The sequence below is a fragment of the Pristiophorus japonicus genome, chromosome 1 (assembly GCF_044704955.1).
Source record: "Pristiophorus japonicus isolate sPriJap1 chromosome 1, sPriJap1.hap1, whole genome shotgun sequence".
Classification (NCBI taxonomy): Eukaryota; Metazoa; Chordata; class Chondrichthyes; family Pristiophoridae; genus Pristiophorus; species Pristiophorus japonicus.
This window is the reverse complement of record NC_091977.1, coordinates 375,119,135-375,139,900: the sequence shown is the minus strand read 5'-3', so window position 1 is coordinate 375,139,900 and position 20,766 is coordinate 375,119,135. Positions and strand designations below refer to the sequence as shown.

Here is a 20,766-nt window from a genome sequence, read left to right as displayed (position 1 = left end):
GGATTTGGCAATGGTAATGCCGTTGAATGTCAAGGGAAGATGGCTACATTCTCGCTTGCCTAGCACTTGTGTAGTGTGAACGTTTCTTGCCACTATCAGCCTAAACCTGAATGTCGTCCAGGTCTTGCTGCATGCAGCATAGACGGCTTCATTTTCTGAGGAGTTGCAAATGGAACTGAACACTGTGCAATCATCAGTGAAGATCCCCACTTCTGACATTATGATGGAGGGGAGGTTGTTGATAAAGCAGCTGAAGATGGTTGGGCCCTGAGGAACTATTGCAGCGATGTCCTGGGGTTGAGATGACTGACCTCCAACAACCACAACCATCTTCCTTTGTGCTAGGTATGACTCCAGCCAGTGAAGAGTTTTCCCCCTGATTCCCATTGAGCTCCTTGATGCCACACTCGGTCAAATGCTACCTTGATGTCAAGGGTAGTCACTCTCACCTCACCTCTGGAATTCAGCTCTTTTGTCTATGTTTGGACCAAAGCTGTAACGAGGTCTGGAGTTGAGTGTTCCTGGCGGAACCCAAACTGACCATCGTTGATAAAGTTATTGGAGAGTAAGTTCTGCTTGATAGCACTGTCGACAACATCTTCCATCACTTTGCTGATGATTGAGAGTAGACCGATGGGGCGGTACTTTGCCGGATTGGATTTATCCTGCTTTTTGTGGACCGGACATACCTGGGCAGTTTTCCACATTGTCAGGTTTCAAATTTTGAAAATAAATGAAAATAAACAGAAAATACGTTATAGCTGGAACAGCTTGGCTAGAGGTACAGCTAGTTTTGGAGCAAAAGTCTTCAGCATGACAGCCGGGATGTTGTTGGGCCCATAGACTTTGCTGTATGCAGTGTGGTCAGCCGTTTCTTGATATCACATGGTGTGAATCGAATTGGCTGAAAACTGGCTTCTGTGATGGTGGGGACCTCAGAAGGAGGCCGATATGGATCATCCACTCGACACTTCTGGCTGAAGATGGTTGTAAACACTTCAGCGTTGTCTTTTGCACTCAATATATTTGCCAAAATTCTATGAAACTAGCCATGTCATTCAATTTAAAACCTCCTGGGTGACTGTCATTCTGGGGTACTGATTCCTGATTGACAGCTGTGTCTAGGTGAACGCATGAGTAGGGCCTGTGAATGGGGGCAAAATAAATTATTCTTTTGACAGATGCCTGAGGCCAGGGGTTTGGATTGGGCTCTCTACCATTAGCTCAACAGTCAGCCCATAGCCAGTAGAGAAACGGTGCTAGTTTGACTTTGTGATGGTGCTTCACCATATAGGAAGTGCACATCTATTTTTATAATCTAAAACATGTTGAGAGATAACTCAGGGAAAAGTGCTATTCATTTTTAAACTTATATCGAACAGGATAGTAGTTTGTAATTACTGTACCATATATTGTTTTGCACTGATTACTATTAATTTACCCACTCTATATTAAACAAACCATTTGCTAGTTTATTGCCTGAGCCATGATCTGTGCAATCTGCCAACTGCAGAAGAGGAGAATCATGTGGTGGCTATTCCAGTAAGCCAGTGCACAGTGCCAAGGGTTATGTGCTGAATCCTTGGGTCTTTTTATGTTCACTTAGATATTGGGCAGGTAAAGACATATATTTGGGTTTGTAGGGTATTTAATGTCTACTTAAGGGAATGAACAGTAATGCTGCACCTGAATAGATTATCGAATGTAAATACTAAAAAATGTCGCTAAACATGGAGGAAAATTTCCTTTGTTTGGCAAATGTAAAATTATAAATGACTTTTCAAAAATGTGTTTATGATTTTGATGCAAATAGGCAACAGAGAAATTTTCTTTATTTGTGTACATATAGGCCCTCAACTTGCAGCATGAGATAGTAGCAGACAAACACTTAATGTTTTTGTCTGAAATTTCTCTCACTGCTATTTTAGCGAAGGTGTTAAACTTTATGCCAAATTCTCACGTGGGCTCTTTTTGAAGGATTGTAATGATGACAGCATTGTAACATATGTTCCTCTTCAGGAAGTTGCTCCAGGGCTCAGTGTCGATCAGCTCCATAGTATCTCACAGTATCCAATGGCACTTACTCCAGCACAATGAACACTACCTGGAGTACATTCATCCGAGGGATCCTTGTGTGTTGGAAGAGGATGATACACAGAACACAGCTGAGCAAAAACAGGTGTTTGTTGGAGAAGGTGAAGGAATTTGTTATCGGGATTGTAGGAAAACGGGCGGTGTCAAGGGTCAGTGCTAATTGCCTGCGCCCGTTGATCTTAGCGCTAAACGTGGTGCTGATTTGCTTAGCGCTCAACCGGTGGGCCAATATCAGGTGCAGTCTAATGGCCAGTAATGTTTGGACTAGGCTCTCTGCACTACTTAAAGGGGAAGTGCTTTGTTGCAGCAGCACCTCATTGTCAGTCTTACCGAAGCACAAATGGCACAACAACCCAGAGAGAGAGAGCAAGAAGGTTTTCGGGTGCTGCACTCGAGGCCTTGGTAGTGGCTGTTGAAAGAAAGCGGCCTGTACTGTTCCCGCAGAGTGGTAGGATACCATCCAAGGCTACTTGCAGAAATCTCTGGCAGGAGATAGCTACCTAGGTTATGGCCACCAGTGTCGTGCCAAGGACTTGGAACCAATGCCGAAAGAAATTTAATTGGCACCTGTCCCCAAGTTAGTGAGGAGGACTCTGCAGGGTCGACTGGGCTGGGTGTGCCGTTGTAGTGTCCGAAGCTGGTGCCGAGGTCGATGCCGGTAGTTTTATTCTTATTATTGTTTTTCGTAGCAGTTTGTTATAATTGAGTGGCTTGCTAGGCCATTTCAGAGTGCAGTTAAGAGTCAACCACATTACTGTGGGTTTGGAGACACATGTAGGCCAGAACAGGTAAGGACGGCAGATTTCCTTCCCCAAAGGACATTAATGAACCAGATGGGCTTCTACGACAATCTGATAGTTTCATGCTCATTTACTGATACAAACTTTTTATTCTAGATTGTGGGATTTGAAGTCATGTCTCTGGATTACTAGTCCAGACCTCTGGATTACTAGTCCAGTAACATAACCACTGCGCTACCATTCCCATTTTGGGTTCTAAGTAAGAGTGGGTGCAGGCAATATGCTTCTTGTGTAACTTCACTTGTCTGGTATCTCTTCTTAGTTCCTCCTTTTTTTCCTCCATGTAACAAAGTTATTCAATAGAAATATCCATGGCAGAAGGAAAAATTCAGTGCCAAGACTCTTTGCGACAAACAGTATTATAAAAATACCACCAAAAAGGATCATTCTTATGCAAAAATCCAAGTAAAATATATATATATTGGGCTTCCTTTAAATGTTCACTTCCTGTTGGCACAATATCCCTGAGTGCTCACTTTACCTGAGCATGATGAACACATTAGATTCCAAGCATGAATCGCAGGAAATTGCGTCTGTGTTCACTACATGCCTTTAAATGAAGGTTTCACCAGTTGTCTGAAAATCCACACTCTAGACCCTTATATTTTGTGGGGTTATCCATAACTACAATCATAACTTCGGCAAAATCCCCAGAGTAACAGTGTAAATATCCATTTTTTAGCTGTTTATAATGTACCTCTGGGGGGGTTCCGTCAAATTTTAGATCAGGAAAGTCACTGTGGAAATTCCACTGAATATTTAAGTTCTGTATTTTGGAACTAATATACCAACACAAATTTTATCAATAACACACAATCACTGAAATTTTCACTAGTGTTTTGAAACAATGTTAGAACTGTATTAAGTAGGATTGCATTTTATGCGATGCCTTGATGTCTCCAGCTGCTCCAAAGTTTCATTGCCTCCAGACCTCAGATGCGTATTTCGCTCGAAGCTCCTTATACTTACTGGCATGCCCGTGAAGGTAACTGGTGGAGATTGCCAAGAGATGCTGAATCCATTGCTGGTAGGTGTGAACTTTGATCCAGGAATGTTGACAGGTGCCGTGGCCTGTTGGAAAAGTGGTATTGTAAGGAGATCACATTACCCAGGAAGAAGCTGAAGCCTTTCGATACAAGTGCGACTTATCAATACACTACAAAGAGGTCACACATTGTGAGTTACAACCAGAATTACATAGAGCTACATTCACGCTGGGGTAAAACATAAGAACATAAGAAATAGGAGCAGGAGTAGGCCATTTGGCCCCTAGAGCCTGCTCCACCATTTAATAAGGTCATGGCTGATCTGATCTTGGGCCTAGCTCCACTTCCCTGCCCACTCCCTATAACCATTCACTCCTTTATCGTTCACAAATCTGTCTATCTCCACTTTAAATATATTCAATGACCCAGCCTCCACAGCTCTCTGGGGCAGAGAATTCCACAGATGTACGACCCTCTGAGAGAAGAAATTCCTCATCTCAGTTCTAAGACTTATTCTTAAACTATGCCCCCTAGTTCTAGATTCCCCCACGAGTGGTAACATCCTCTCTGCATCTACCTTGTCGAGCCCCCTTAGTATCTTATATGTTTCAATAAGATCACCTCGCATTCTTCTAAACTCCAATGAGTATTGGCCCAACCTGCTCAACTTGATAAATCAACTCATTCAACTCAGGAATCAACCTAGTGAACCTTCCCTGAACTGCCTCCAATGCAAGTATATCCCTCCTTAAATAAGGAGACCAAAACTGTACGCAGTACTCTAGGTGTGGTCTCATCAATACCCTGTACAGTTGCAGCAGGATTTCGCTGCTTTTATACTCCATCCCCTTTGCAATAAAGACCAACATTCCATTTGCCTTCCTAATTACTTGCTGTACCTGCATGCTAACTTTTTGTTTCATGCACAAGGACCCCCAGATCCCTCTGTACTGCAGCATTTAAATAATAATTTGCTTTTTTATTTTTCCTGCCAAAGTGGATAACCTCACACTTTCCCACATTATACTCCATCTGCCAATTGTTTGGCCACTCACTTAGCTTGTCTATATCTTTTTGCAGATTCTTTATGTCCTCCTCACAACTTGCTTTCCATAGGATCTTGCTTTTTAAGAGTCAGTGAGTTATATCTGGAAAATATCCGTGTTAAATCCTCGTGACTGTGGAGTAAATGAATTACCAGATACCAGGTTTTGCCTGTAAAGGTTGTTTACTTGTCTCACAAAACACCTCCAGAGACAGAAGTCTGATGCTCAAGTATTGCAGTACATTAGTAATGCTCCTTTTATACTCCGTAAAACAGGTGCTACTGCCACCAGTTTCTGAAAGTGTTGGTCCTATGCATGCAGCTGCCAGCTGAACGTAATCTTGCCTAGGCTCACTGAAACCAGCTGCTGGGGAAGATTCATCTTAGCAGGTCTCCTGGGCTGTTGGTCTTAATGAGTCCCAGCTGTTTTACATTTGGTGTACAGCTGGCTGTGTGAGACCTGCGCTTCGAGAATCGGCAACACGAGTTCGCATCTCACACAAAGCAAATGCTGCTTTAGAAAATACAGATGAGCTGCATATTTTTGGAGTTATGGTGCAAATGTCCTGTTGCTACTGCCCTGATTAAAAAAACAGGCCCAATAGAACACGATGGGCAGTCGTGCCAACTTGCCATCTGTCCTGATGCTCGGTCGCAACTTCATCCAGGCAGCTGGAGTTCCTGTCAGAAATAGGCTCATGCATACATACAAATCGGAGTCAGAAGTTACAACCCGAACACCATTTTTGTCTCATCCCACCTGACTACAACCAGTTCCTGCTTCCGCCCACTAACCAACCCCAGTTGGTGGCCAATCCCAATAAAAATGAAAAGGATCTCAACTGGAGTGAGGGAAAGCTGTATGGAGATTTTTGAGACATTTTTAGAGTCATCACTTGGGGGTTTTGAGCCTTAAAGGCTCCCAAATCTCATGTATTTGCTCCTGTAGGTCCTGCATACAAGATGCCTGCTGCTCTAAAGTGCTAATTGTGCTCACTCCCAACACTCATACCCCTCCCCTTTAAGGCACTGCTGCAGGCCCTTCATATTTGGCGAGCTACCTACTGGGGTGAATATTTCTGGCTGGCAACTCCCTGACCACAATATAATGAGGACACAAAACCAGTGGATCAGATCTCACACCAGTTCCTCTGGACGGTCCCGCCCACTCGAACAGCGCACAAAAGAAAAACTGCCTCTCGTCAGATCCAGTTTATCCACAGATCCTCCTTTGACTCTTGCACAAAAATGTAAATCAGATGAAAGAAAATTGCTGGCAATATCCTAATATGTAGGCCAAGAAATTTCCCAGTATAGTGCTGGCCGCTAAGACCGGTTTTGTTGAAAAAATGGTGTCCGCCTCATTTTTTGGTGAGGACCATAGTGCATACATGTTGTTGCCAGCACTGGTCTCTCAAATTTAAATGAGCATATCGTGACGTCAACCAATGCGCAACACCTGATTTGACGTGATGACTGCTATTTTGGATGTTCTCACACACAGAAAAACATGGGCGAAGCAGCCCAGCAGAGTCGCTGTGAGTGCTTCTTAAAGGGATACACATACACCTTGGATTTCAACTTTTGGACAAAATAAATATTTTATTGAAATAGTGGCTTGGTGCAATAAATTAAAAAAGTTCTTAAAGTGTGCAGGGAGTGTTGCTGGACAGTTGCAAGGCTTTGGATGGTAAAGGAATGATTCCAAGAAGACAGAAAATGCTGGAAATACTCAGCAGGTCAGGCAGCATCTGTGGAGCGAGAAACAGAGTTAACATCTCAGGTCGAGATGCTGCCTGACCTGCTGAGTATTTCCAGCATTTTCTGTTTTCATTTCAGATTTATGGCATCCGCAGTATTTGGCCTCTGAGAGAACCACTTGCTCACAGTCCTGGGGGGCACATGGAGATGAAGCAGAGGCTGCAAAGGGGACAAGCTGCTCGCAGAGGGAAGGGGAAGAAGCAGAAGTGGAAGACGCAGAAGAGAAGGACGTGGAAGGAGGGATTGAATCATCCACCTGCAGCACCAGTGATCACAACCCCAATTCCACTTTCAACATTTGTCCCACACCTTACCTTCCCTCTGCTGCTGACCATCGCAGCATCCTATTGGCCATGATGCTGAAATAAAAGCCATCACAGAGCAAACTTTCCAATCCAACTTTATCCATATATGCATCCAATATGACATCAAGAAATCAATTAATCACCCTTGTGCATTCCCTTAGTGACTGTCTTGTGTGTGCCTTTGTCTATCCTAATGATGTCGCACAGTACTACCCCAGTGGCTGCAGCATGGCTGGTGGAAGGCTGCTGACTTTCAGTGGGGGATACTGCAGATGGCCTTGCAGGACGACCTCGAGGAGGTGGCGGCTGTGAGTGTGAGATTAAGTGACGGTGCTTCTTCTTCACTCACTGGCTGGGCAGGCTGGATTTCTTGGGTGTCTGAAATGAGGAAGGCACAAGGGTAGGGTTCTGGTGAGGGGAGAGGGAGAAAGCAAGAGCTGCATGTTTACACCATGCGCCGCTTGTACATCACAAGCGATTGTGGGACGAGGGGGAAGTGGGATGTACGGAGGATAATGAATGACGATACCAGCATTCTGTATTCTTTCAGCCCCGCCACTGACCGAGGTCTCAGCCATGCCGCTGGCTTAGAATGGCCCGCACCGTGTTCTCTAAGGGATGAGGTGAAGCTAGGAATGTGAGGTGTGCCTTGTGTTTGGAAGAGATTGTTGGTAGGTGAGTGATGGGGTGTGGGGGTCATGCAATGAACAGTGTGTGAGGCTAGTCGTGGCGGGGGGGGCGCGACATTGCCTGCAGTGACGGCCTAGGTGATCTGGTCCTACATCGTTCTTTCTGGAGGGCCTCCTGTCTCCTGTGGGTACAGGACCTCTTTTCCAGAGTTGACCCCATGCACGAAGCTGGACTCTGCATGTGAGATTCTGGATGACCATTCCTTACATGCTGAGCCATTTGTGTTAGCTGAAACCCTTTTACCATTTTTATGTGCTATAGACAGTTTAGCTTTAAGAGCTGAAGACTACCTTTTTGGAATTATTTTTTATGTTTTTTTTCAGAAGGCAGATGAGCTCTAGACTGTCTATTTTCATCTTTTTTCCATTTTGGAAGACAGTTCCCCTTAAAGGGGTCGAGACTGTTTTCTAAAATGACAGGCTAGCTTTAGGAAAATGCTGCCTCACTCCAGGGACACTATGGCCATGCTACATTGGGCCTCCTGCTAAGCATACTGCCTGGTAGGTTCTGTGCTCTGATCAGTTAAATCAGCCAGCAGCACCAAAATAACAGTGCTGCCTTTGCTCTTTTTATGGGTGGGAGTTAACCTTGCCCTGTAGTGGCACTGGCTGTTTTCTCACGTTATCGGATTTCTAGGCTGTAGGAATTATTACCAAGTTTTGAACTGGTTTGTCAAATAACTATTAATGACTAGAGGATTTACTGCTGATTGGATATGGTTAACTAACCCCATTATTTAACAAAAGGTTCGAGAGAAATACTTGGAAACTACAGACCAGTTAGGTTAACATCCATTGTAAGAAACTTCTTTGAAATCTAGCAGGTCAAAATTTTGAATAGCTTAACTTGTTAAAGGACAATAGTCACAAAATTGAGGCCATAATTATATCACAGGGTATTGCAGTTTCCCAAACCTTTTCTGACATGGTGACAGGGGAGTTTGGATTATTAATACATTTGAATTTTCAGAAGACTTTTGAAAGGGTTCACATTGGTGACTAAAGGGTAATGTAAAAAGCCACAGAATTGGAGATAATGGGCCCAACTTTGGCCTGTTACTCTGCCCCCCACTTCAAAATGCCGCCATGCTGGGACTATGGGAACTCGGAAGAGCGGCTAGGATAGGGCTCCTTTTTTCCAGCGCCGTTTCCAGCGCGCTAAGTCGGCACACTTAAGGTAAGTGTGCCGAAAAAAGGGGTTGGGCAAAGTTGGGCCCATTATGTGGACTTACTCAGAAAATTGTCTTCAAAACAGGACAGAAAGAGTAGTCATTTAAAGGAACGTTTCAGGCTGGAAAGAGATCATGAATAGACTATCCAAACAGTCATTTTGTGGAACTTTGGGGTTATTTTTAATTTTTACTAATTAATTCTCAATTAATTAATTTAGTGACAGCTGTGGCTCAGTGGGTAGCACTCTCGCCTCTGAGTCTGAAGGTTGTGGATTTAAGTCCCACTCCAGAGACTTAAGCACAAAAAATCTAGACTGTCACTCCAATGTAGCACTGATGGAGTGCTGCTCTGTCGGAGGTGCTGTCTTTTGGATGAGACGTTAAACCGTGGCGCCGTCTGCTCTCTCAGGTGGACTGAAAAGATCCAATGGCCCTATTTTGCTGGAGAGAGAGGATATCCTGGAGGGGTCAAGGACAAAATCTATTTGGTTAGAGTTGAGAAACAATAGAGGTGCCATTACACTACTAAGTGTATTCTATTGGCTGCCAACTATATAGAGCAAATTTGTAGAGAAATTACAGAGAACCATAGAGTAGTGATAATGGGGGACTTCAACTATCCAAATATAAACTGGGATAGTAATAGTGCAAAGGGTAGAGAGGGGGAAGAATTTCTGAAGTATGTTCAGCAGAACTTTTTTGATCAGTACATTTCCGGCCCAACAAGGAAGCTGGATTTGGTTCTGGGAAATGAGGTGGGTCAAATAGAGCAAGTGTTAGTAGGGGAACATTTAAGGAACAGTGATCACGGTCTCATAAAGTTTAGACAAGCTATGGAAAAGGACAGGAAGCAATATAGAGTAAAAATAGTTAATTGGAGGAAAGCCCATTTCAGTGGGTTGAGAATGGATCTAGCCCGGGTAAATTAAAATCAAAGATTGGCAGGCAAAACTGTAACTGAACAATGGGCTGCCTTTAAAGAGGATATGGTTCAGATATAGTCGAGATACATTCCCACGAGGGGGAAACATAGGGCAACCAAAGCTAGAGCTCTCTGGATGAAGGAAGAGATAGAGAGTAAGATGAAGCAGAAAAATGTCAGGTTGAGAATACAAGTGAGAACCAGGCTGAATAAAGTTCAGAGGGGAAATAAGGAAATAAGAGGGACAAAGGGAGAGTATGAGAATAGATAGGCAGCGAACATAAAAGGGAATCCATAAGTCCTCTATAGGCATATAAATAGTAAACGGGTAGTAAGAGGAGGGGTGTCACATAATAGGCTTGCCAGCAAAGTTGAAGCCCATGGAATAAAAGGGACAGTGGCAGCATGGATACGAAATTGGCTCAGTGATAGGAAACAGAGAGTAGTGGTGAACGGTTGTTTTTCGGACTGGAGGAAGGTATAAAGCGATGTTCCCCAGGAGTCCACTGCTTTTTTTGATATATATTAATGAATTAGACTTGGGTTTACAGGGCACAATTTCAAAATTTGCAGATGACACAAAACTTGGAAATGTAGTGAACAGTGAGGAGGATAGTGATAGACTTCAAGAAGACATAGACAGGCTGGTGAAATAGGCAGACACATGGCAGAAAAGTGCAAAGTGATACATTTTGGTAGGACGAACGAGAAGAGGCAATATAAACTAAAGGCTACAATTCTAAAGTGGGTGCATGAACAGAGACATCTGGAGGTACTTGTGCACAAATTGTTGAAGGCGGCAGGGCAGGTTGAGAAAGTCGTTAATAAAAAGCATATAGTATCCTGTGCTTTATAAATAGAGGCTCTGGGGGAGAAATTCGGTCGCACCACTGTTGCGGCGTTAATCCAGGCGGAGCGGTACTTTTAGTGCCTTGAAAAAGTTTGTCTGTCCCGCCCAGAAGTTCATCAGAATTGGTCAATTGGTCGAGGAGCTGACAGGGGCGATAAATCAGCTGTTGCATACCAGAGCTGTGGGGTTTGCGGGGGGGGGGGGGGCGGGCGCGGCAACGGGAGTTTGGTCGGTAATTTTGCAGACCCATTGCGCATGCGTGGAACTCCGAATCAGAACCCGGGAAAAGCCAAGTCTTAAAGGTGCGGCATAGTGATGCATCTATTAAAGTTTTCAAAATCACTTGCTTTCAACCTGCATGTTATGTCTGTCTGCTGCTGCAAACTCGGAGGCTCACGCACCGTGCTCTGTGCAAACGTTGTACTGAGTATGACCTCCGAGGGAAGCGCTTCCTTATCCCTTTAATTAGCCACAGTTAACGACTCTGCAAGCCTGTACCGACTATTTTTCCAGACACTGTTATTGGTGGATGCTCAATAAGGTGCACGCACTGAATTTACCGACCGGGGCACAAGCGTACGCGTTGCACAAGGAAGATGTCATGATCGGAGTGATCATCAGCAGCCAGGTGCTAATGGTTTGCGCCCCTGGTGAGCCTTTAATAAATTTTCCGTCAGGGTGCTAAAAGCTGTGCACCCAGTTGCTAAGCTCTAACGCTCACATTAACTCTGCCCGCTAACTGAGGCTATAGGCAACCGAAAAACCAGCCCTTAAAGCAATGAAGTTATGATAGAAACAGAAAGATAGGTGCAGGATTAGGTCATTCGGCCCTTCGAGCCTGCACCGCCATTCAATAAGACCATGGCTGATCATTCCTTCAGTACCCCTTTCCTGCTTTCTCTCCATAACCCTTGATCTCCTTAACCGTAAGAGCCATATCTAACTCCCTCTTGAATATATTAAGTGAACTGGTATCAACAACTCTCTGCGGCAGGGAATTCCACAGGTTAACAACTCTCTGAGTGAAGAAGTTTCTCCTCATCTCAGTCCTAAATGGCCTACCCTTATCCTAAGACTATGTCCCCTGGTTCTGGACTTCCCCATCTAACCTGTCCAGTCCCGTCAGCCCTCTCATCCTTCAAAACTCCAGTCAATAAAGGCCCAGTTGATCCAATCTCTCCTCACGTGACAGCCCAGCCATCCCTGGAATCAGTCTGGTGAACCTTCGCTGCACTCCCTCAATAGCAAGAAACTTCCTTCCTCAGACTAGGAGACCAAAACTGAACACAATATTCAAGGTGAGGCCTCACTAAGGCCCTGTACAACTGCAGTAAGACCTCCCTGCTTCTATACTCAAATCCCCTAGCTATGAAGGCCAACATACCATTTGCCTTCTTTACCGCCTGCTGTACCTGCGTGCCCACTTTCAGTGACTGATGAACCATGACACCCAGGTCTCGTTGCAACTTCCCTTTTCCTAGTCTGCCGCCATTCAGATAATATTCTGCCTTCGTGTTTTTGCCCCCAAAGTGGATAACCTCACATTTATCCACATTATACTGCATCTGCCATGCATTTGCACACTCACCTAACCTGTCCAAGTCACCCTGCAGCCTCTTAGCATCCTCCTCACAGCTCACACCGCCACCCAGTTTAGTGTCATCTGCAAACTTGGAGATATTACACTCTATTCCTTCATCCAAATCGTTAATGTATTGTAAAGAGCTGGGGTCCCAGCACTGAGCCCTGCGGCACTCCACTAGTCACTGCCTGCCATTCTGAAAAGGGCCCGTTTATCCCGACTCTCTGCTTCCTGTCTGCCAACCAGTTCCCTTTCCACGTCAGTATATTACCCCCAATACTATGTGCTTTGATTTTGCACACCAATCTCTTGTGCTGGACCTTGTCAAAAGCCTTCTGAAAGTCCAAATACACCACATCCACTGGTTCTCCCTTGTCCACTCTGCTAGTTACATCCTCAAAAAATTCCAGAAGATTCGTCAAGCATGATTTCCCTTTCATAAATCCATGCTGACTTGATCCGATCCTGTCACCGCTTTCCAAATGCGCTGCTATTTCGTCCTTCATGATCGATTCCAACATTTTCCCCACTACTGATGTCAAGCTAACCGGTCTATAATTACCTGTTTTCGTTCTCCCTCCTTTCTTAAAAAAGTGGTGTTACATTAGCTACCCTCCAGTCCATGGGAACTGATCCAGAGTCGATAGAGTGTTGGAAAATGATCACTATTTCTAGGGCCACTTCCTTGAGCACTCTGAGATGCAGACTATCAGGCCCCGGGGATTTATCGGCCTTCAATCCCATCAATTTCCCTAACACAATTTCACGCCTAATAAGGATATCCTTCGGTTCCTCTTTCTCACTAGACCCACTGTCCCTTAGTACCTTCGGAAGGTTATTTGTATCTTCCTTCGTGAAGACAGAACTGAAGTATTGGTTCAATTGGTCTGTCATTTCTTTGTTCCCCATTATAATTTCACCTGAATCCGACTGCAAGGGAACTACGTTTGTCTTTACTAATCTTTTTCTCTTCACATATTTATAGAAGCTTTTGCAGTCAGTTTTTATATTCCCTGCAAGCTTCCTCTCATACTCTATTATCCCCCTCTTAATTAAACCCTTAGTCCTCCTCTGTTGAATTCTAAATTTCTCCCAGTCCTCAGGTTTGTTGCTTTTTCTAGCCAATTTATATGCCTCTTCCTTGGCTTTAACACTATCCTTAATTTCCTTTGTTAGCCATGGTTGAGCCACCTTCCCAGTTTTATTTTTACTCCAGACAGGGATGTACATTTGTTGAAGTTCATCCATGTGATCTTTAAATGTTTGCCATTGCTTATACACTGTCAACCCTTTTAGTATCATTCGCCAGTCTATTCTAGCCAATTCACGCCTCATACCGTCGAAGTTACCTTTCCTTAAGTTCAGGACCCTAGTTTCCGAATTAACTTTGACACTCTCCATCTTAATAAGGAATTCTATCATATTATGGTCACTTTTCCCCAAGGGGCCTCGCATAACAAGATTGCTAATTAGTCCCTTCTCATTACACAATACCCAATCTAGGATGGCCAGCTCCCTGGTTGGTTCCTTGACATATTGGTCTCGAAAACCATCCCTAATACACTCCAGGAAATCCTCCTCCACCGTATTGCTACCAGTTATAAAACACTAGTTCGGCCTCAACTGGAGTATTGTGTTCAATTCTGGGCACTGCACTTTAGGAAGGATGTGAAGGACTTAGCGAGAGTGCAGAAAAGATTTAAAGAATAGTTCGAGGGATGAGGGAATTCAACTACGTGGATAGCCTGGAGAAGCTGGGGCTGTTCTCCTTAGATCAGAGAAGGTTGAGAGGAGATTGGATAGAGGTGTTCAAGATCATGAGGGGCCTAGACAGAATAGAGAGAGAAACCGTTCCCATTGCCAGAAGGGTCGAGAACCAGAGGACACAGATTTAAGGTGATTGGTAGAAGAACCAAAGGCAACATGAGGGAGAACCTTTTTACATAGCGAGTGGTTAGGACCTGGAATTCACTGCCAGAAAGGGTGGTGGAGGCAGATTCAATTGTGGCTTTCAAAGGGGAATTGGATAAATACCTGAAGGAAAAAACATTCCAGGGCTATGGGGAAAGGGTGGGGGAGTGGGACTAGCTGAAGTGCTTTTTCAGAGAGCCGGCACAGTCACGACGGGCCGAATGGCCTCCTTCTGTGCTATAATCATTCTACGATTCTACGAAGAGCGGGGGAGTTATCCCCGGTGTCCGGCCAATATTAATCCCTCAATCAACATAACTGTAATGTATGCATCTGTGAGTATGCTCACAGGTTTATAGAGCTGTTGCATTGTGAGTGGTTTAACCAGTCACATGATGTTTACAAGACTCAATAAAACCCCAGCCAGTTAGGTCTAGGTCACCCACGATGAGGTATGCAGTTGTGAGCCTCGTGGATGAAGTGGTAATGTGTAGTGTGATTGTTAAACCTTTGTTAATAAACCAACTAGTTCTTAACAGCAATGTGTTGCTATGAATTCTTAAGCAAAGAACCCATGAAGCAAATACATTACAATAACAGAAGCAGATTATCTGGTCATTATCACATTGCTGTTTGTGGGAGCTTGCTGAGCGCAAATTGGCTGCCGCGTTTCCTACATTACAACAGTGATTACACCTGAAAAAGTACTTCATTGGCTGTAAAGTGCTTTGGGACGTCCGATGTTCGTGAAAAGTGCTATACAAATGCAAATCTTTGTTTCTTTTTTAAATGATTTGACCAGGGCATAGTAAGCAAAATCTCCAAGTTGGTGGCAGGGTAAATAGTGATGAACAATGAAACCAGATTCAGTGCAAATTGCTGCAGTAAAAAAGTCTTAAATAATAAATAGGTTAGCAATGTAGTGCAGTTCTAAAGGTTCCATCAGTACAGTATTACAGTCTAGTATACATTGAAACCCAAATCAAAGAGATAAAGACCACTGCCAACCTGCTCCTCTGTCACCTAGGCAACAACGAATGTTATTTAAATAAATTCAGATCAAGCAGTGTCCAGTAAGCATCTCAGGGATATGAATTCTGCCAACAAATTCAGAAGTCCTAGGGGGAGTGTTTGCTAGTGCTGTTGGTGAGGGGTTAAACTAATATGGCAGGGGGATGGGAACCTATGCAGGGAGACAGAGGGAAGTAGAATTTGGGCAGAAGCAAAAGATAGAAAGAAGAAAAGTAAAAGTGGAGGGCAGAGAAACCCAAGGCAAAAATCAAAAAGAGCCACATTACAGCAAAATTGCAGTTAATTCGTCCACCTTATTACAAATACTCCTCGCATTGAGGCACAGAGCCTTCAGGCTTGTCTTTTTAAGTGGCTCTGTGCCTCAATGCGAGGAGTATTCGTAATAAAGTGGATGAATTAACTTCGCAGGCAGCAATTAATGAATATGATATAATTGGCATCACGGAGACATGGCTCCAAGGTGACCAAAGCTGGGAACTCAACATCCAGGGGTATTCAACATTCAGGAAGGATAGACAGAAAGGAAAAGAAGATCAAGGGGTATGGCGAGAAAGCAGGAATGGGGTATTGAAGTTGCATGTTCAGCCATGAACTCATTGAATGGCGGTGCAGGCTCGAAGGGCCGAATGGCCTACTCCTGCACCTATTTTCTATGTTTCTATGTTTCTAAGATGGGGTAGCGTTGCTGGTTAAAGAGGAAATTAACGCAATAGTAAGGAAGGACATTAGCTTGGTGGATGTGGAATCGGTATGGGTGGAGCCGCGGAATACCAAAGGGCAGAAAACGCTAGTGGGTGTTGTGTACAGACCACCAAACAGTAGTAGTGAGGTGGGACAGCATCAAACAAGAAATTAGGGATGCGTGCAATAAAGGTACAGCAGTTATCATGGGCGACTTTAATCTACATATAGATTGGGCTAACCAAACTGGTAGCAATACAGTGGAGGAGGATTTCCTGGAGTGTATTAGGGATGGTTTTCTAGACCAATATGTCGAGGAACCAACTAGAGGGCTGGCCATCCTAGACTGGGTGGTGTGTAATGAGAAAGGACTAATTAGCAATCTTTTTGTGCGAGGCCCCTTGGGGAAGAGTGACCATAATATGGTAGAATTCTTTATTAAGATGGAGAGTGACACAGTTATTTCAAAGACTAGGGGCCTGAACTTAAAGAGAGGTAACGTCAATAGTATGAGACGTGAATTGGCTAGAATAGACTAGGGTATTTCAGGTCAAATTGGCCAATGGACAAAAGCACAGAAAACATTTGGACCAAATCAAATTGCGGTTCACCAACGGCTACAAACAACCCGAAGAGGAAACCACCAACTTTGACCCTCCAACACCCACACAAGTGGCAACTGACATCATGGTTGACCATGATGCCGAACTCATCAATCACATACAAACTAAGAGACATTGCAATCCAATGACTATCGGATATTGTAATACCAGAGCCCCAGTTTGTGGATATGGAAACCAAGACGCATACCAGACATTAATGTGAGAGTTAAATTGTTGTTGTCGGGACGAGCCCAGATAAATTAGAAATAAAAATTGACAGATAAGACACTGGACAAACAAGGGAAACTTTCAAACAGCAGAAGATGAATACAAACTAGATACGTCCCGACAAGAAGTAAAGGGTTGTGCAGCAGAATCTTGGTTGAATGGAGACATTAATAGATTTAAAAAGAGGTTCATAACAAATGTAGAACGAATAATGCAAAAGAAAATGGAACAGAGTACAGAAAATATAGAGGGGAAGCAAAAAAGGAGATTAGAAATGCTGAGGGAATACGAAGAATGACTGAAGGGGGAATGTAAAAGGAAAGAGCAAAGGATTTTATAAACACCTTAAAAAGGATTAGCCCAAAAGCCCAAAAAACATTAATCTGTTTCCCAAGCAAGCATATTGTAAATTGTAACTGAAATCCTGCTGTCGGAAGAGCCCGAGATTGTTAGGACAATGCTTACAATGACTGTTCTAATTAGAGAATGATGAAACACCTTCTGCATACCTGTTTTGTGGGATTTTTTGCAAACTGATAGATTCTGGGGTGCATTTGAGCAAAAGGTTGTTATATTCCCAGATTTTATTTTAGGCACAGGTATCGATATTACATAGAAACATAGAAAATAGGTGCAGGAGTAGGCCATTCGGTCCTTTGAGCCTGCACCACCATTCAATAAGATCATGGCTGATCATTCACCTCAGTACCCATTTCCTGCTTTCTCTCCATACCCCTTGATCCCTTTAGCCGTAAGGGCCATATCTAACTCCCTCTTGAATATATCCAACGAACTGGCATCAACAACTCTCTGCGGTAGAGTATTCCACAGATTAACAACTCTCTGAGTGTAAAAGTTTCTCCTCATCTCAGTCCTAAATGGCTTACCCCTTATCCTTAGACTGTGTCCCCTGGTTCTGGACTTCCCCAACATCGGGAATATTCTTCCTGCATCTAACCTGGCCAATCACGTCAGAATTTTATATGTTTCTATGAGATCCTCTCTCATCTTTCTAAACTCCAGTGAATACAGGCCCAGTCAATCCAGTCTCTCCTCATATGTCAGTCCTGCCATCCCGGGAATCAGTCCGGTGAACCTTCGTTGCACTCCCTCAATAGCAAGAACGTCCTTCCTCAGATTAGGAGACCAAAACTGAACACAATATTCAAGGTGAAGCCTTACCAAGGCCCTGTACAACTGCGGTAAGACCTCCCTGCTCCTATACTCAAATCCCCTAGCTATGAAGGCCAACATGCTATTTGCCTTCTTCACCGCCTGCTGTACCTGCATGCCAACTTTCAATGACTGATGTACCATGACACCCAGGTCTCGTTGTACCTCCCCTTTTCCTAATCTGCCGCCATTCAGATAATATTCTGCCTTCGTGTTTTTGCCACCAAAGTGGATAACCTCACATTTATCCACATTATACTGCATCTGCCATGCATTTGCCCAATCATCTAACCTGTCCAAGTCACTCTGCAACCTCTTTGCATCCTCCTCACAGCTCACACCACCACCCAGCTTAGTGTCATCTGCAAACCTGGAGATATAACACTCAATTCCTTCATCTAAATCATTGATGTATATTGTAAATAGCTGGGGTCCCAGCACTGAGCCCTGCGGCACCCCACTAGTCACTGCCTGCCATTCTGAAAAGGACCCGTTTATGCCAACTCTCTGCTTCCTGTCTGCCAACCAGTTCCCTATCCACGTCAGAAAATTACCCCCAATACCATGTGTTTTAATTTTGCACACCAATCTCTTGTGTGGGACCTTCTCAAAAGTCTTTTGAAAGTCCAAATACACCACATCCACTGGTTCTCCCTTGTCCACTCTACTGGTTACATCCTCAAAAAATTCTAGAAGATTTGTCAAGCATGATTTCCCTTTCATAAATCCATGCTGACTTGGACCGATCCTGTCACTGCTTTCCAAATGCGCTGCTATTTCATCTTTAATAATTGATTCCAAAAAGTGGTGTTACATTAGCTACCCTCCAGTCCATAGGAATTGATCCAGAGTCGATAGAATGTTGGAAAATGATCACCAATGCATCCACTATTTCTAGGGCCACTTCCTTAAGTACTCTGGGATGCAGACTATCAGGCTCTGGGGATTTATCGGCCTTCAATCCCATCAATTTCCCGAACACAATTTCCCGACTAATAAGGATTTCCTTCAGTTCCTCCTTCTCGCTAGACCCTCGGTCCCTAGTATTTCCGGAAGTTTATTTGTGTCTTCTTCGTGAAGACAGAACCAAAGTATTTGTTCAACTGGTCTGCCATTTCTTTGTTCCCAGTTATAAATTCACCTGATTCTGACTGCAAGGAACCTACGTTTGTCTTCACTAATCTTTTTCTCTTCACATATCTATAGAAGCTTTTGCAGTCAGTTTTTATGTTCCCAGCAAGCTTCCCCTCATACTCTATTTTCTCCCTCCAAATTAAATCCTTTGTCTTCCTCTGCTGAATTCTAAATTTCTCCCAGTCCTCAGGTTTGCTGCTTTTTCTGGCCAATTTATATGCCTCTTCCTTGGATTTAACACTATCCTTAATTTCCCTTGTTAGCCACAGTTGAGCCACCTTCCCCGTTTTATTTTTACTCCAGACAGGGATGTACAATTATTGAAGTTCATCCATGTGATCTTTAAATGTTTGCCATTGCCTATCCACCGTCAACCCTTTAAGTATCATTCGCCACTCCCCTCTTTGGCTGTGACCGTGCCAACGAGCCATTTGGGACTATGTCCATAATTGAGCACAAACACGGGATCATTGATCTCAATATCGCATGACAAATTTGCGCGGTCATGGTACACACTTAGTTGATGCCGCTTGCCCGTCATGTGATCATGGAGATCAGGGTAGACAACAGAGAGCCTTGTTTTGAGCGCCCTTTTCATGAGCAGCTCGGCTAGGGGAATCCCAGTGAGTGAGTGGGGTCTGGTGCGGTAGCTGAGCAGCACTCAGGACAGCCGGGTCTGCAGGGAGCCTTCCGACACACATTTCAAGCTTTGCTTGATGGTCTGAACTGCCCGTTCTGCCTGGCCGTTGGATGCGGGCTTGAACGGAGCAGATGTGACATGTTTGATCCCATTGTGGGTCATGAATGTCTTGAATTCAGCGCTGGTGAAGCACGACCCATTGTCGCTGCCTAGGACATCAGGCAAGCCGTGCGTGGCAAACATGGTTCATAGATTTTCAATAGTGGCCGTAGACGTGCTTACTGACATTATTGCACATTCAATTCATTTTGAATAAGCGTCCACGACAACCAAAAACATTTTGCCTAGAAATGGGCCCGCATAGTCTACGAGGATCCTCGACCACGGTTTGGAGGGCCACGACCACAAACTTAGCGGTGCCTCTCTGGGTGCATTGCTCAGCTGAGAGCAAGTGTTGCACTGGCGCACGCGTGACTCTAAATCTGAGTCGATGCCGGGCCACCACACATGGGATCTGGCTATGGCTTTCATCATTACGATGCCTGGGTGGGTGCAGTGCAGTTCACATATGAACGTATTTCTGCCTTTCTTGTGCAAGACCTCACGATTGCCTCACAATAGACAGTCCACCTGCAGGGACAACTCGTCTTTGCATCTGTGGAACGGCTTAATCGCCTCCTGCATCTCCACTGGGACACCGGACCAGCTCCCATGGAGGACACAGTTTTTACGAAAGACAGTAAAGGATCCTGGCTTATCCACTGAGAGCATCTGCGCAGTTCTCTGTGCCCGGTCTGTGACGGATTACATAGTTGTATACCGACAGCGTGAGCGCCCATCTTTGGATGCGGGCAGAGGCATTGGTATTAATCCCTTTGCTCTCAGAGAACAGCGATATGAGTGGATTGTGGTCAGTTTCAAGCTCAAATATGAGGCCAAATAAGTACTGGTGCATTTTTTTCACCCCGCAGACGCACACCAGAGTCACTTTTTCAATTATGCCGTAAGCTCTTTTGGCCTTGGACAAACTCCTGGATGCATAAGCGACCGGTTGCAAAATCCCCGATTCATTAGCCTGTTGTAACACACACCCGACCCTGTATGATGACGCATTGCAAGCTAACACTAATCGTTTACAAGGGTTATACAGGACAAGCAG

The 20,766-nt window shown here is 44.3% G+C and overlaps 1 protein-coding gene across 2 annotated transcripts in view; it reads right to left on the bottom strand.

Annotated features, from left to right (window-relative positions):
- znf704 (zinc finger protein 704) overlaps positions 1–20,766 on the bottom strand; it is a 394,480-nt gene that overhangs the window by 48,675 nt on the left and 325,039 nt on the right. For both annotated transcript variants that reach the window (XM_070890989.1, XM_070890995.1), the window contains one exon: positions 3,864–3,965. In XM_070890989.1, the coding sequence (XP_070747090.1) occupies positions 3,864–3,965 (102 nt within the window). The remainder of the gene's footprint in view (positions 1–3,863; positions 3,966–20,766) is intronic.